The sequence below is a fragment of the Pituophis catenifer genome, unplaced genomic scaffold, assembly GCF_029215685.1.
Source record: "Pituophis catenifer annectens isolate HBS135680 unplaced genomic scaffold, rPitCat1.0.hap2 SCAF_7, whole genome shotgun sequence".
NCBI classification, from domain to species: domain Eukaryota; kingdom Metazoa; phylum Chordata; class Lepidosauria; order Squamata; family Colubridae; genus Pituophis; species Pituophis catenifer.
Window position 1 is genome coordinate 77,482,340 of NW_027256887.1, and position 13,874 is coordinate 77,496,213.

The 13,874-nt window shown below is 36.6% G+C and overlaps 1 protein-coding gene across 1 annotated transcript in view; it reads left to right on the forward strand.

Annotated features, from left to right (window-relative positions):
* The first annotated feature begins 6,782 nt into the window (after window positions 1-6,782).
* IL17RA (interleukin 17 receptor A) overlaps window positions 6,783-13,874 on the forward strand; it is a 31,814-nt gene continuing 24,722 nt past the window's right edge. Inside the window, exon 1 of the mRNA XM_070947824.1 lies at window positions 6,783-6,893. Within this exon, the coding sequence (XP_070803925.1) occupies window positions 6,783-6,893 (111 nt within the window). The remainder of the gene's footprint in view (window positions 6,894-13,874) is intronic.

A 13,874-nucleotide genomic window follows, 5' to 3' on the forward strand; every position in this document is an offset into this window, starting at 1 on the left:
CCATTTCTTCAGCACTTGTTCAGAAAGTTTTGGAGTCTAATATCACTAATGCCATTTTGAAATGGTTTTATTGTCAGAAACTAGGACAACCACCAGATTCAGCAGACGCAGAATTTTCAAATTCTCACATCTAGCAGCTATCAGATTTCTGGTAGATTTCAGATTTCGTTAGATCTGGTAGTCCTATCAGATAACTTTCTCGCCCAAACTCTTAACTAAGAGTATTAAGGCTACCAGGCACTTTCTACCATAATCTTCTGCCAAAATCAAATTGAAAATGGAGATTAGTACAGAAAAAGAGCCTAGTAATATAGTTTAGATATTTATGCTAGTTACTCCATTTAATATTAAAAACTGAAATCAAGTAAATTATTTCACCTCAGCTTCTTACATTAATGTGTAGATTTTAACATGCTGTTTCACTATCTTGTGCTATAGGCATGCATGTTTTTTGTTACATCTTGTATTACCAATACTCAAGATTACCATTCAAATCATGCTATTGGTATGAATTTACTAATTTATTGAATCCCCCTTCCTTCTTTGAATGAAGCATGTAAATCTAGATAAAACAAATTATTCATTATGCCAGAAAATGCAGAAAAATAATCTTCCTAAATGGCTTACAAACTTAAATCCCCATTTAAAAGTAAAAACAGTTACGTTTTTGAAGCTAATAAAATAACAAAACTGCTTTTTATATGTATTTAGCCCAATTAGAAAATTTAGATCAGTAATCTATACTTTCAGCACAGACAAGCGATTCCAGCTTATTAAAAACCAAACACCTATTTAGGTATAGGATTCTCACAGATCTTAATCATGAAATAAAAATAAAAAGACCAAGCTGACAAAAAGAAAGAAGCATGTAAACATCTGAATTGTAGACAAAACAACCTCTGTCCCCTTGAGATCCTGGCAGGTGCTTTCCAATACTGCTTTTCCCTTTTCCACCCACTTACTTCTGCTCACAGCAGAAAACCTATATTATTTCTCTGCTTCTGGTGACAATTTATTTCGGACAGGCATTTCACAGTTGCAGGGGCTAAATACAGAATCCTACAAACCAGAAAAACCTATTGAAGAACTGACTATATATATTTGCTGGCTTACTTATTAATTATAGTGGGCATATATGTGCTATGGACCAAAGCTGCAGATGAACAAATTTCACATTTTCATTTTTCAATGACTAGAGAAGATTTATCATCTTACATCATTGCTGACTGATAAATGGAGGTGAGACCAATTCCAAAATGAAAAATAGAGGAAAAAATCCTCCAATTACATTTTCTGAGAACTTTTACTATAAATTGAACTATAAATTGTTCCCAGGCAAACTAGTTAACTACAACTAGTATTGTTGTACTCCATCTAGAAACAACTTCCATAAAATATTTAGATGGGAAGGCAAAGCCCAAGGCTGCCCATTTCCTCTGTATGTGTAACTGAATGCGTACGGTTGACCAAGATACACAAATAGGTCCTCTTCTCCCATAACTTCGTTAGGCATACTTGGCAATCAAAGCCTATAACCATTCCAGAAATTTTTGGAAAAGGACAGAAAAAGGATCTGTTTGTTGTCTTCCAGATCCCTAAAAATGGAGCAGTGGGCTGAAGGCAAACAGGCTCTGGAGAACAGTAGAAAAAAACATAGTGGTAACTTCTCTGAATGATTAAAAGGTGGCCAAAAAGAAGTTTGCTCATGTTCTCTTTATGAATTGATGAAATGCTTCTTCTCTCCCTGTGCATGCAAAATTAAACGTATATTTTTTCTGACTTTATTCATTAGTTTAATTATGTTCCTCCAAGAAACTCAAGAAGATGTGCATGATCATATCCTTAAATATAATTAAGTTGCTTTCATTCCCTTATTTGCCTTAATTTCCTATCTCTTCTCTGGACATATTTCTAATATAAGTACCTGGGCAATTCAAAATGTTCATGACTTAGTGTTTGCACTGGCTTAACCAGAATCAAAGGCTTAAAAACAACAAGCACAATACAAAATAGATCTCAACTTTCTTTTCAGTGTATATACCATGGATCTATTCCAAGAAAATCCTCATATTACATTAAACGATTAGACTAATAATGTGGTCTTCTATTTTAGGACAATTTGAAGTTCTTGACCCATTATTATCAATAAGCTATCATTTTGTAAATTTATGTCAATAGGGGCAAGTTGATAAAACAACATATTTTATTAATCTTCTATATTACAAATACATTAGAATTAGAATAACTGAATTTTTCCAATTAGTTCCTATAACATTACTGGTGTCTTACAAGGCCTGTACTTCTAAAAAAGAAAAAATTTCTAGATTCTATAATTATGAATTTGAGATTCATACATAAATAAGGCATATTATAACCTCACATACCCAGAGCTTCCATATCAACATTCTTCCATAAAATAAACATGCTGCATGTCTCTACCAATAGATATTTTAATATTTATAATACTATCTCTATGTCAAAGATGCCTCTATTGCAGATATGTTTGATTATCTCAAAGTGTCTGGATGATGAGGCTACCTTGTGCCTTTCTTCAATATGTATGTATAGAGGATGGGAAGATTTATTCCTAAATGAATGTAATTTAGAAAGATAAGCATTTTTGAAATAACAATTTATGTAATTTTACTTTAAAAACTACATAATGTAGGGTATTATACCTATAGATCACTGTCTCTGATTTCAGCTTAGCACAGTACAGGAAGAGCCATATTTATCCTTACCCCATTAAACTAAGAGAGTTGATCCTGGAAAAAAAATATTAGCCACCTTTTCTAATTTCATTATAAGGTAGGCTGGAGAATAATTTTGAAGGTCTGCCTTTCTGACCATCAGTTATATTTATTTACATGAAACAGCCTTTTGCATGTAGTTTTTTCTAAGTGTCTGGATTTGTGAATTAACTGGATTCTCAAAATGTAAGTCAGTTAAGAGATATACGTCTATTCCACATTTCCCTTTTCTCTAACCTGAAATGCTCATACTGTTTTAGAGATGTGCCCAGGTATAACTGTTTACCACACGTACAATTTTAAAGAACTTAACTGAAATCAAGAAGGCTGCACTGCCCTTGTAAAATAAAACTGTATACTTTGTAACCATGCAATCCTGCCATAGGTTAAAAACAAAAAGTCTCACCCTCTTTTCAAATATTTTAAATAAACAGAATTAATTGTTCAGAAGTGAGCCAGAGAATTGCCTTGGTGTGAGACAAATGTATATATCTGTAAGACTGCATTTTTATTTAAGGAATTATGTTATTTTAAAAATTACTAATAAATTTTTTAACTATGTCATTATTGGTTTATCCTAACTATTTCTAAATATAATCCTTCCTCTTGGAATCTACTGCAAACTGACCAATTTGCCTGATATTGTCATCTATTTATAAATGTACTCACCCCAATGTTATCTATAATAGTCCCATCAATGCAAAATGCAAACAGAATCAGTCTTAATTGGCTACCACCAAATATAAATATAAATACACACACACACACACACACACACAGAGAGAGAGAGGGGGGGGGGAGGGAGATTATTACAAGCAATGAACAATTTGAAATAAATCAGAATCAGATATCAAGAATCTTGATTTATAAGAACTCTTCAAGATTTAACAAAACTATTTCCCATAGTTTTCTATTTAAAATGCTACGGGCTACATTTAAAAACTGAACCTAAAACCTCTATTAAGCAACAATCTTCCCCGATGTTCAGAATAGCTATACTGCAGGAAAATATGCTCAATTGTACATTCCTGTTTATATAAACACTTCAGTGAATTTTCTACATGGAACATATCATGTGGCCATCAAGATGTCTACAGTTCTAAATGCTATTCACTGCATTAAGAAAAATGTGAAAGATACAAGTTATTATAAGAATATAAAAGTGAAAGGGGCAGGAAAAAATTAAAATTCAATAGCATTTATCTTTAAACAAATGAATCATACACCCATAATTTGAAGACAGATGTAATGAATTAAGTTACAAGAAGCCAGACTCCAGCTGATTATTGGGGAAAAAATCCTAAGAGCAAAAAAATCAAATAATGGAACCAATTATCCAGTTAAGGAGTTCCTTCACAACCTATGTTCAAGCAAAAGAAAGTCATCTCTCAAGGGGATTGGGCACAATAGAGAAAATGCCTGCTTCTAACTCTATATTTATAAAAAATATGAAATTTGTTTTGATATTACTTTGATATAATTATTGCATAAGAAATAGTCTTACTTATATATTCCTATATTTTAAGACTCCTGAAATGCTAGATTAAAGTATGTGAATACTTTACTAATAATTTGAGGACCCAATAAAAACTTAAACTTTATATAGTAAATCAGAATCAGTTCTTGTCCTAAATTAGTGAAATGTGTGGATTTAATATTCTTATCTGTAGCATTGTAAGAAACCCATGCGGCTTGGTTTTGTTTCCAAATACATTTTATCATTTAAAATAATTAATGTATATATTCTGTGTTGGTCATTGAGGTAAGTAAAGGATCAGTCAGCATTGGACTTCTTTCAATTTGCCAAAGAACATATGAAGAACTTAGCTGGATCAAGACCAAAGACCTATTTCAACTAGCATTCTGTTTCCATAGTGATCAATCAGATGTCTATGAAGATCACAACCAGTAAGATATCAACACAACACTGTCCTCTTTCTTTGATTGCCTAGCAATTTGTATGGTGAAACACAATGCCAGACAATGAAAATAATACAGAGCCATTATATGTAGTAGTTACTGATAGATGTAAATTCCATGAATATATGGAATCTTTTCTGAAGCCATTCAGCTTGGCAATGATCAATATGAAAATCATAATTTAACTATATGTTGTAAGTAAAGTATTTGTCCAACATCTGAGAATTCTACTTCATTGATTACTTGGATAATCATGGATTGTACTTTTATATCAGGAGGAAAAAATATTCTTTTCCATCATCTTTCTATCATGCATAATTTTATATATTTCTATTGTGCCTTGTCTTAATAATATTTTTCTTACTTAAAAACTCCTGTTACCAATACATAAAACTGTAAAAGTCACTAGCGCTGTATAGACAACTAGCTGATTATAAAAAGCTCTGCAAAGAGACCACCTTTATGTTTGTTCTGAATAATTTACTTTGATACCTGAAGTGGCACATAACCATCATAACTGATTCTGGAGATAATACATAATCATGAATGCTAGATACCAATAACTATAGCCTGCATGAAATTCAAATATGACCTGCAGCTCATGAAAGATTATGCCTGTTAATAAAATAGCTTACCACACTGATCTTTTACAGAAAAAAGCAAAACTGGAAGAGGGCACTGAAGGAAAACAGGCTGAAATAAATTTCAAATATTCAATAGGAATAGGAATTGAAATAAATTTTCAATAGGAAAAATATTGTTCCCCACAGCCTACAACTGGAATTTCCAAAAGAAAGATAAATCCTAATCAAATAAAGCAGAGAATGTCTGCTTGGGGAGGGTGGCGGGGGGCTTTTTCTGAGGAAAGAATATATATTCTAGTCAGAATTTGCTTCAGATCATTTTTTTTCTTTTTACACCCATTTGTGTGTTAAGGGACACCTGCTGCTGTTGTTAATTCTCTGTACACAAAATAGCACTGTGAAAGTACACTGTGTTGTGTACTTTTCCAGCCCATTATTCAGGCTGATTAGGAAGATGTTTTTGGTAATTTATGCAATAAATCACATCTTTCCTTCTCACAGGACAAAGCATTCATTTGTAGCGGACTAACCTATCCGGAATGCATTTTCTTTAGTACTTCTGAGGGCTTTCTTCTATAGCTTCTTCTTAAAAGTTTATTTATTTTATTATTTATTTTGTCAAGAACATCTTAGGTAATATATAAGTGTGTGTGTGTGTATATATTGTAAGCCGCCCTTAGTCTCCGGAGAAGGGTGGCATATAAAAATAAATAAATAAAATAAATAAATAAATATATTTTTATATAATAAGTATAAGCATGAATTGAATACATAAAAAATACAAAGAGGAAACATTAGGACAGGGACGGTAGGCACGCTGGTGCTCTTAGGCACTATCTTTCTTTTTCTTTCTTCTTTCTGAGCAGATTGGGTTTATTTCAGTTGTTTTTGATTTTAACTCTTTATCTATTTTACTTTTGAACTCCAGGACTTTGGGAAGGGGGGGGGGGGGGCTTCTCTGTCAGGCATCAGGGCTAGCAAGAGGACCCTCAAAGGAAGGAAACGGTGGGGTCTGGGCGGGAAGAAAGGAAGGCTTAAGTTACGGCCTGAAGCTTCCACTGCAAAAACATCAACATCAAAGCAGCAACGCGCACAAACCAATCTTGTCAATAATATCTGTCAAACCCCACCCCCTCCCCCCCCCGTAGACGCCCTTTGAATAGCTAACCGGCACCCGCAGACTCGCGCTAACTAACGGCCGCCGCTCGCGCTCGGCCACGCCCTCTTTTTCCCTCAGCTTGTCTCCTCACCGCCGGTCCAGAGGAGGGGGGAGGCCCGCCCACCTTCCCCTGTAAGCCCCGCCCCCCACACCTCCTCGCCTTAAGGTAACGCACGTCCGAAGCCCCTCCTTCTCTGGGAGACCACGCCCCGCCCGCCAAGGCCCCGCCTCAGGTGAGCTTCCTCAGACTCCTCCTCAATGTCCCGTTTCGAGTTTGGTCCCGGAAGCCGGAGACGGGCGGAGCCAGGTCAATGAGGCCGGTGGTCCCGCTTCGGGAGCAAGGCGGCGGCGGCGGCGGCGGCGTGGAGGATGAGGGGAGACGCTTCGTGGTTCTTGGTGCTGGTGGCGGGGCTGCTCCCTGGGCTTTCAGGGCTGAGGCTTCTCCTCAGCGCTCCGCCACTTTTCAACTGTTCCCAGCCGGTAAGTCGGGCCCGGGCGGGCGCACAGCGTGATGCGCGTAGGAAGCAGGGCGGGGAGGGACGCGCAGTCTTTTCTACCCAAGCGAAACTCGCTGTATTCGGGAAAAGACGCGTGTCTTTAAGCAGCCTTTCTCAGCCTTGGGCCTGCCAGGTGCGGGGAACATTTGGCGGGCAGCCGGTTGTGGGGGGAACGTTGGGGCTGTTCTGGAACTCGGATCCTGCCTTGAGCTCCCTTTATGGCAAGGTTGTCTCGGTCCTTTTGGGGTTTGACTGCAGGTTACAGTGCCAGTTTTTATATTTCTGAAGTGTTTTGTGGATCAGGCGGTAAACCGGTTTTTTTCCCCAGGGGGTTCCGGATCTTGCAATTTTATTATTTATTTATTATATACATTTTTATACCGCCCTTCTCCCGAGGGACTCAGGGCGGTGCACAACCATACTAAAACATGTGCATCTATAAAATTTAAAAAACAGTTTAAAACATATAAATAAATAAATAAATAAATATAAATATAAATATAAATAAATAAATAAATAAATAAATAAATAATTTATTTATTTCTATACCGCCCTTCTCCCGAAGGACTCAGGGCGGTGTACAGCCTATTAAAAACACAAGACAACATCAATTAAAATAGTTTAAAATTATTAAATGAATTTGGCTCAATTTAAAACCCCAGGAATTTAAAACCCAATTTAAAATTGTTATGTTGATAGCCCAGCCTGGCGGAACAACAGGGTCTTGAGTGCACAACGAAATGCCCGGAGGTCGGAGATCTTACGTATTTCCGGGGGCAGTTCATTCCACAGGGCTGGGGCTCCCACAGAGAAGGCCCTCCCCCTGGGTGTCACCAGCCGACATAACTTGGCCGATGGCACCCTGAGGAGACCCTCTCTGTGGGAGCGGACTGGCCGGTGGGAAGCTATTGGTGGCAGAAGTCGGTCTCGAAGGTACCCGGGTCCCATGCCATGGAGCGCTTTAAAGGTGGTGACCAACAACTTGAATTGCACCCGGAAGACCAGCTCATATTAAATGATTTGGCCCTATATTAAAAACTAAGCACTCATTAAAATCCATTCTTAAGCCAGCCCAGCCTGTTGAAACAGTAGAGTCTTAAGGGCACTGCGAAAGGTACGTAGGTCAGGGATCATACAAATCTCCGGGGGCAGTTCATTCCAGAGGGCAGGTGCCCCCACAGAGAAGGCTCTCCCCCTGGGGGTCGTCAGTCGACATTGTTTGATCTACGGCACCCTGAGGAGTCCCTCTCTGTGGGAGGTAAATTTTGCTCTTTGGGTTTTGTTTTTCGATCTATTTCCCATTGGTATAATAACATTATATGCCGATTTTTTATTATTTTCATTGGTATAATACCATAGAAGATTTAAGATTTATACTGTTAAGCATGGCTGACGGGGGGATTTTGGGAGTTGAAGTCCACGGGTCTTAAAAGTTGCCAAGATTGGACACCTGTGACATAGACTGCAGGTGTCTCCGACCTTGGCAACTTTAAGCCTGGAGGACTTCAACTGCCAGAATTCCCCAGCCAGCAAAGCAAAGCTGGCTGGGGAATTCTGGGAGTTGAGGTCCTCCAGGCTTAAAGTTGCCAAGGTTGGAGACCCCTGGTTTAGATACCAATTATGATGATATACAGGTAGGCTGCCGGTGGAGACAGGACGAATTGTAATCTCCTGCATTATTTGGTGCCAACGAGGGCGAAGAAAGCTGTAGCCTTCGACGGATCGTTTTGAAGTCAGTCTCCTCTCCCCTGGTGCCTGGGGAATTCTGGGAGTTGAAGTCCTCCAGGCTTAAAGTTGCCAAGGTTGGAGACCCTGACGTAGAGGATGTTATTATTTCTGATTTCGGCCATATGCGTGTTTTGAATCATAGAGCCAGAAAGGAAATTACAGGTCATCTGGTCCAACCCTTTATAAGATTCACTAGAATACTTGTGACAGATGACCATCCAGGTGCTAAAGACCTCCAATGAAAGTAACCCACTAGAAGGAAAACTCACTACCTGTTGTTGACTGTTGCACGGGCTCCCAAGTAAAGCTCTCTGAAATGCTTAGCTTGAAACTGCTTCCTTTGCAGTTTTAATCCATTAGTTTATGTTGGTCTATATGAGCATAATAAACATTTAATTTGGTAATCTATTATTATAGTTCTATTCTGGAGCAATAAAGAAATCTATTCCCTCCCCTATAACCCCTTAAATATTTGAAGATTCCTATCTGGTGACTCTTCAGTCAAATAACGAACAGATCCTTTTATTCCTATTTGTGCAGTTTTCAGATGCTCATCCTTAGGTGCAGTCCTTTGAACTGGCTTCAATTATTACTTGTTTTTTTTAAATTACAGTATCCCGAGCTAATGTCTGGTATTTCCAATTGGATCTGATCAGGGAACAATTACTTGTCATTACCTGGACTTTGTTTTGCTGTTAATTGCATCCCAGGATAGTTTGCCTTTTTAGCAGCTGTATAATAGAACAGCATATTATGTATTCCTTAGGTAAAGAGATGTATTAAAAATATATTCCTTGTTCATAAAGGAATATAAAAATATTCATATTTTTTGTGGAAAAAATTATTTTGACTGAAAATGGATTTCTTCTACATTTTATATTGATTTTTATCTCATAGTAGCTTCTAATACAAAAATACTAGCAAATAGCATTTCAAAAAATTAATATAAACAAGTATCCAGCATACATTCCATGCACATGGACACATGTATGTCTGTGTTCTGTAAAAATGCCAATAAAATTAATCAGTTATATAAAACACAGCTTATGTAAAAGTCATCAGAAACAAACCATGTATATAATTTGTTTTGTTTTGATTGGGGATCATCATACAGGTAGTTGACATATGACCACAACTGAGCCCAAATTTCTATTGCTAAACAATATATTTGTTAAGTATGTTTTGCCCCATTTTACGACCTTTCTTGCCACAGTGAATCACTGCATGTTAAATTAGTAACATGGTTGTTAAGCAAACCTGCCTTCCCCATTGATTTTGCTTGTCGGAAGGTCAGAAAAGGTGATCACACGACCCCGGACACTGCAGCCATCATAAATATGAATCAGTTGCCAAGTGGCTGAATTTTGATCACATGACCATGGGGATGCTGTAATGGTCGTAAGTGTGAAAAATGGTTAGTCACTTTTTTCAGTGCTGTTGTAACTTTGAACGGTCAAAGTTGTAAGTCGAGGACTATCTGTATAGCCATGTCCTGAGCAGGATAAGCTCTGATAATACAGCTGAAATGTACTTCAGATGTTCTATTCAGTTTATTGCTTTGTATAGTCCTCATGTTTTCACTAACTCTGCATTATTTATTTCTTTAAAAGATTTATATGGCCACCTATCTTGTAGCACACAATTCTGGATGGCTATCAACAGTGATAAAAACACAAATATTAGAACTACAGTAATTCACAAAGAAAAGAAAGAGAGAAAAATTGAGAAAAACCAGGGGGCCGGTCCATAAATATACCCATTAATCTCTTCAATCCCTGGGCTCCATCTTTAGTGCCTGAGGGGAAAGCCAGCTCTTCACTAATTCACAGAAGGCATTACTGATACAATCATATTTTTATAGCATTCTTGGAATGATATTTTGAATGTTGAAAATGTAACAATATTACCAAATAAAGCATTTGTATATTTATGTTTGCTTCTTGTTTATTTTTTAAAAAAATCTGCACCCATCCATGTATACAAAACATTACCATCAATTATTATTTAATTCCTGAATGGATGCCAACAATTACATTTTTTAATTAAGTCTGTTTTCTCAGTCTAAAAGGATTTTTTTTTTAAAAAAGCAGAGATATTATGAGGCAGAGGAGAGAGGCCTTGCAAAGCCTGGGTCAGGTTGAAAGAAGGAAAGATGCCTCTACTAAGCCAATTTTCTTCTTTTAACTAACAGGTCTGGGTAGCAAAAATCTGGATAATCATTAGTTGGTAGCAAAAATAAATGTTTGTGATATGATAAGTTAGCCCCAACCCTAGACTTAGGAATAGGAAGGAAACAAATAAAAAGTTATAGATAGTCCTCGTCTTACAACCACAACTGGGATCAGAAGTTCTGTCACCAAGCAGTGTAGTTATTGAGTTGTCACATGACCACACCCAATTTTGTGTCCTTTTTCACTGCGGTCATTAGTGAATCCAGTTTTCCCCACTGACCTTGCTTGTTGGAAGCCAGCTGAGAAGGTCACAAATTGTGATTGTGTGGCCTCAGGATACTGCAACCATTGTAAATACACGTTGGTTGCCAAGTGCCCAAATTGCAGTCATGTATCTACAATAGTTGTAAGTGCAAGGAGCAGTTGTAAATCATTTTTTTCAGCATTGTCATAACTTTGGTCGTACATTGAGGGCTACCTGTACTTAGAATATTGAGAATGCAATGTACATCCGAAAAAGTAAGTCTTCTAAAATGAGACAAGACTAATTCATTCAAGCAGTTAAAGTTGTTCCACAAAACAGCAGTCAACACATCTGTTATGAATTGTACAATAGTAGGAAACCAAGATTATTAACTTCCGGATGCAGACATAGTAAATTTCTTAACCAATGATGATAGTGCAGTTTGTCCATGTTTTTCTTGCATGACCATCTATGTTGAATGTACATGGTGAGAAGGGAACAATTGTGTCAGGAGAAAATGTATATAGAAAGTAGAGATAGTGATTGTGTGATTAATTATGACCTTAATGTTTTTTTCATACCCTCAGTAAATGGAGTGATCTAGTTAGAGTAATATTGCTTAATGCCACGTTTCTCCAATTACTTCATGACAAATATATGCATTTACGCTCAGTTTCATTGAAATTAATGTATATAATTAATTTAAATATGTTTAAATAAAAATAAAAGGATTTAATTTAATATTTTAGTAAATACGGCTTCAGTATTCATATGAGTTCACAGTATGAATTCAAGGTTGCAAATATCCATCTGTAAATTACTTCCTCCAAGATTATGTTTACTCATATAAGTGTCCTATTGGTAGCACCTATTAACCAAAATAAGATTCAGAGTATCATAACCAGTGAATTATTGGAAAAATAAAAACAATAATTTGTTTTTATTTATTACAATGAATGCCTTTTATAATTTTGAGGATGAAAATGGCTAAATTAAATTATTCCCATATTACATTTAAATACAGACTGAATTAACTGATTCAGTACAGACTGAATTGACTCTTTAGAAGAGCAAATGAAATGTACAGATAGACCACAGCTTATAACTGCAAGTGGGACTGGAATTTCCATCTTATTATGGTCATTAAGTTGAATCAGACCTGATTCTATGAAAATTTTTACAACAGTCATTAAATGACTCCCAAGATTGTTAAGCAAATCAGAGGTTGTTAAACAAATCACACAGTTGTTAAGTGAATCCAGCTTTCCCAATGTTTTTTTTTTTTGGCCAGAAAATTGCAAAAACAGTTGCCGATCATGATCACAGAATGCTGCAACCTTTCATAAATGCGAGATGGTTGCCAACTGCCCAAATTGCAATCACATGACCACAAAAGAGACCGTAAGTCACTTTTTAATAAGGCTTTATACTCATTAAACAAATGGTCATAACTCGAGGACTACCTTTTTAAAATTGATAGTAACTTTAATTTATTTTTAAGATTTTAACATTCCTTAAAATCTTCCAGAATTCAAATCTAGTCAGTAAACCTTTTAAAATAATAGCTTGATCTGCAAATTTCTAAAAATAAAAATAAGCTATAAAAACAGGTGGGGTTTTTTTCTTAAAGGACTCCTTGCTAGAAAAACGTCTTAGATTTCTTTAAATAATTTTTAAAGATTTGAGAAACTTTAGGAAGATTTAAAGTTTTCTTATATGACTCAATCTAATGCAGTACAATAGCTGCATTTTCTATTATTTGAATAAGTCTTAATCAACCTGAACAAGTTTTATTTGATCTTTTTAAAATACAATTCATCTTTGCATATTTAACAAAATCATTTACAGCAGATAAGTGCCATGGGAATGGTTCTCTGGCTTCTTGTGTTGCTGATAATGGTGGTAAAAGGAATTGAGGGATCCCAGAATAAACCACCACTCCAGGAAATGACCCCTCCCAAAGTAACATATTTAACTGGCCTGCAACTGTGTGACTTCTCCATATGTGTTTGCATTTCATAATAAGGTTCTTAATACTACACCAAAAGATAACATTGCATGCCTGAGTCTGTATTATTATATTTATTATCAAAGGTGTTCTCTACAAACATAAAAATCAAAACTCCACAAAATAACTTGCATGCAGTATAATATATATATATTATCTCCAGAACAAAACGCTTAGCTGACGAACAACACCTAAAAACCAAACTACACACTCTCACTAACGTACTAACATCCAACGGATTCCAAAGAAATAAGATTACCAACCTAATCCAAAAAGAAACCCCCACTAAAATCCAAGACAGAGAACAAGAAAACGGCAAAGCCCTCCTCCCATACATAAAAGGCACCACAGATAGAATCAGCAAGATCCTCCACAAACACAACATCAAGACAGCATTCTGCACAAACCGAAAAATATCCACCATCCTAAGAAACCCCAAAGACAAAATTGAGTTAGAAAATCAAGGAGTATATGAAATCCCATGCACCGACTGCCCCACCACATACATCGGACAAACCAACAAAAGAATAAGTGCACGCATTGAAGAACACAAGAACTCAGTCAGAAAAGAGGAACCAACTTCTTCCCTGGTCCAGCACCTTAGAGCCACAGGACACGAAATTGACTTTAAAAAGACCAGAACTATCGCCAAAACTGAACACTTTTAACAACAGAATAATCAGAGAAGCCATTGAGATAGAAAAACGCCCACACAGCATGAATAAACAAGATGATACCTCCCGCCTACCAGCCATTTGGAAGCCTGCCCTTATTGACAAACGAGTCCCCAACACTAAGAATGACACCAGACCC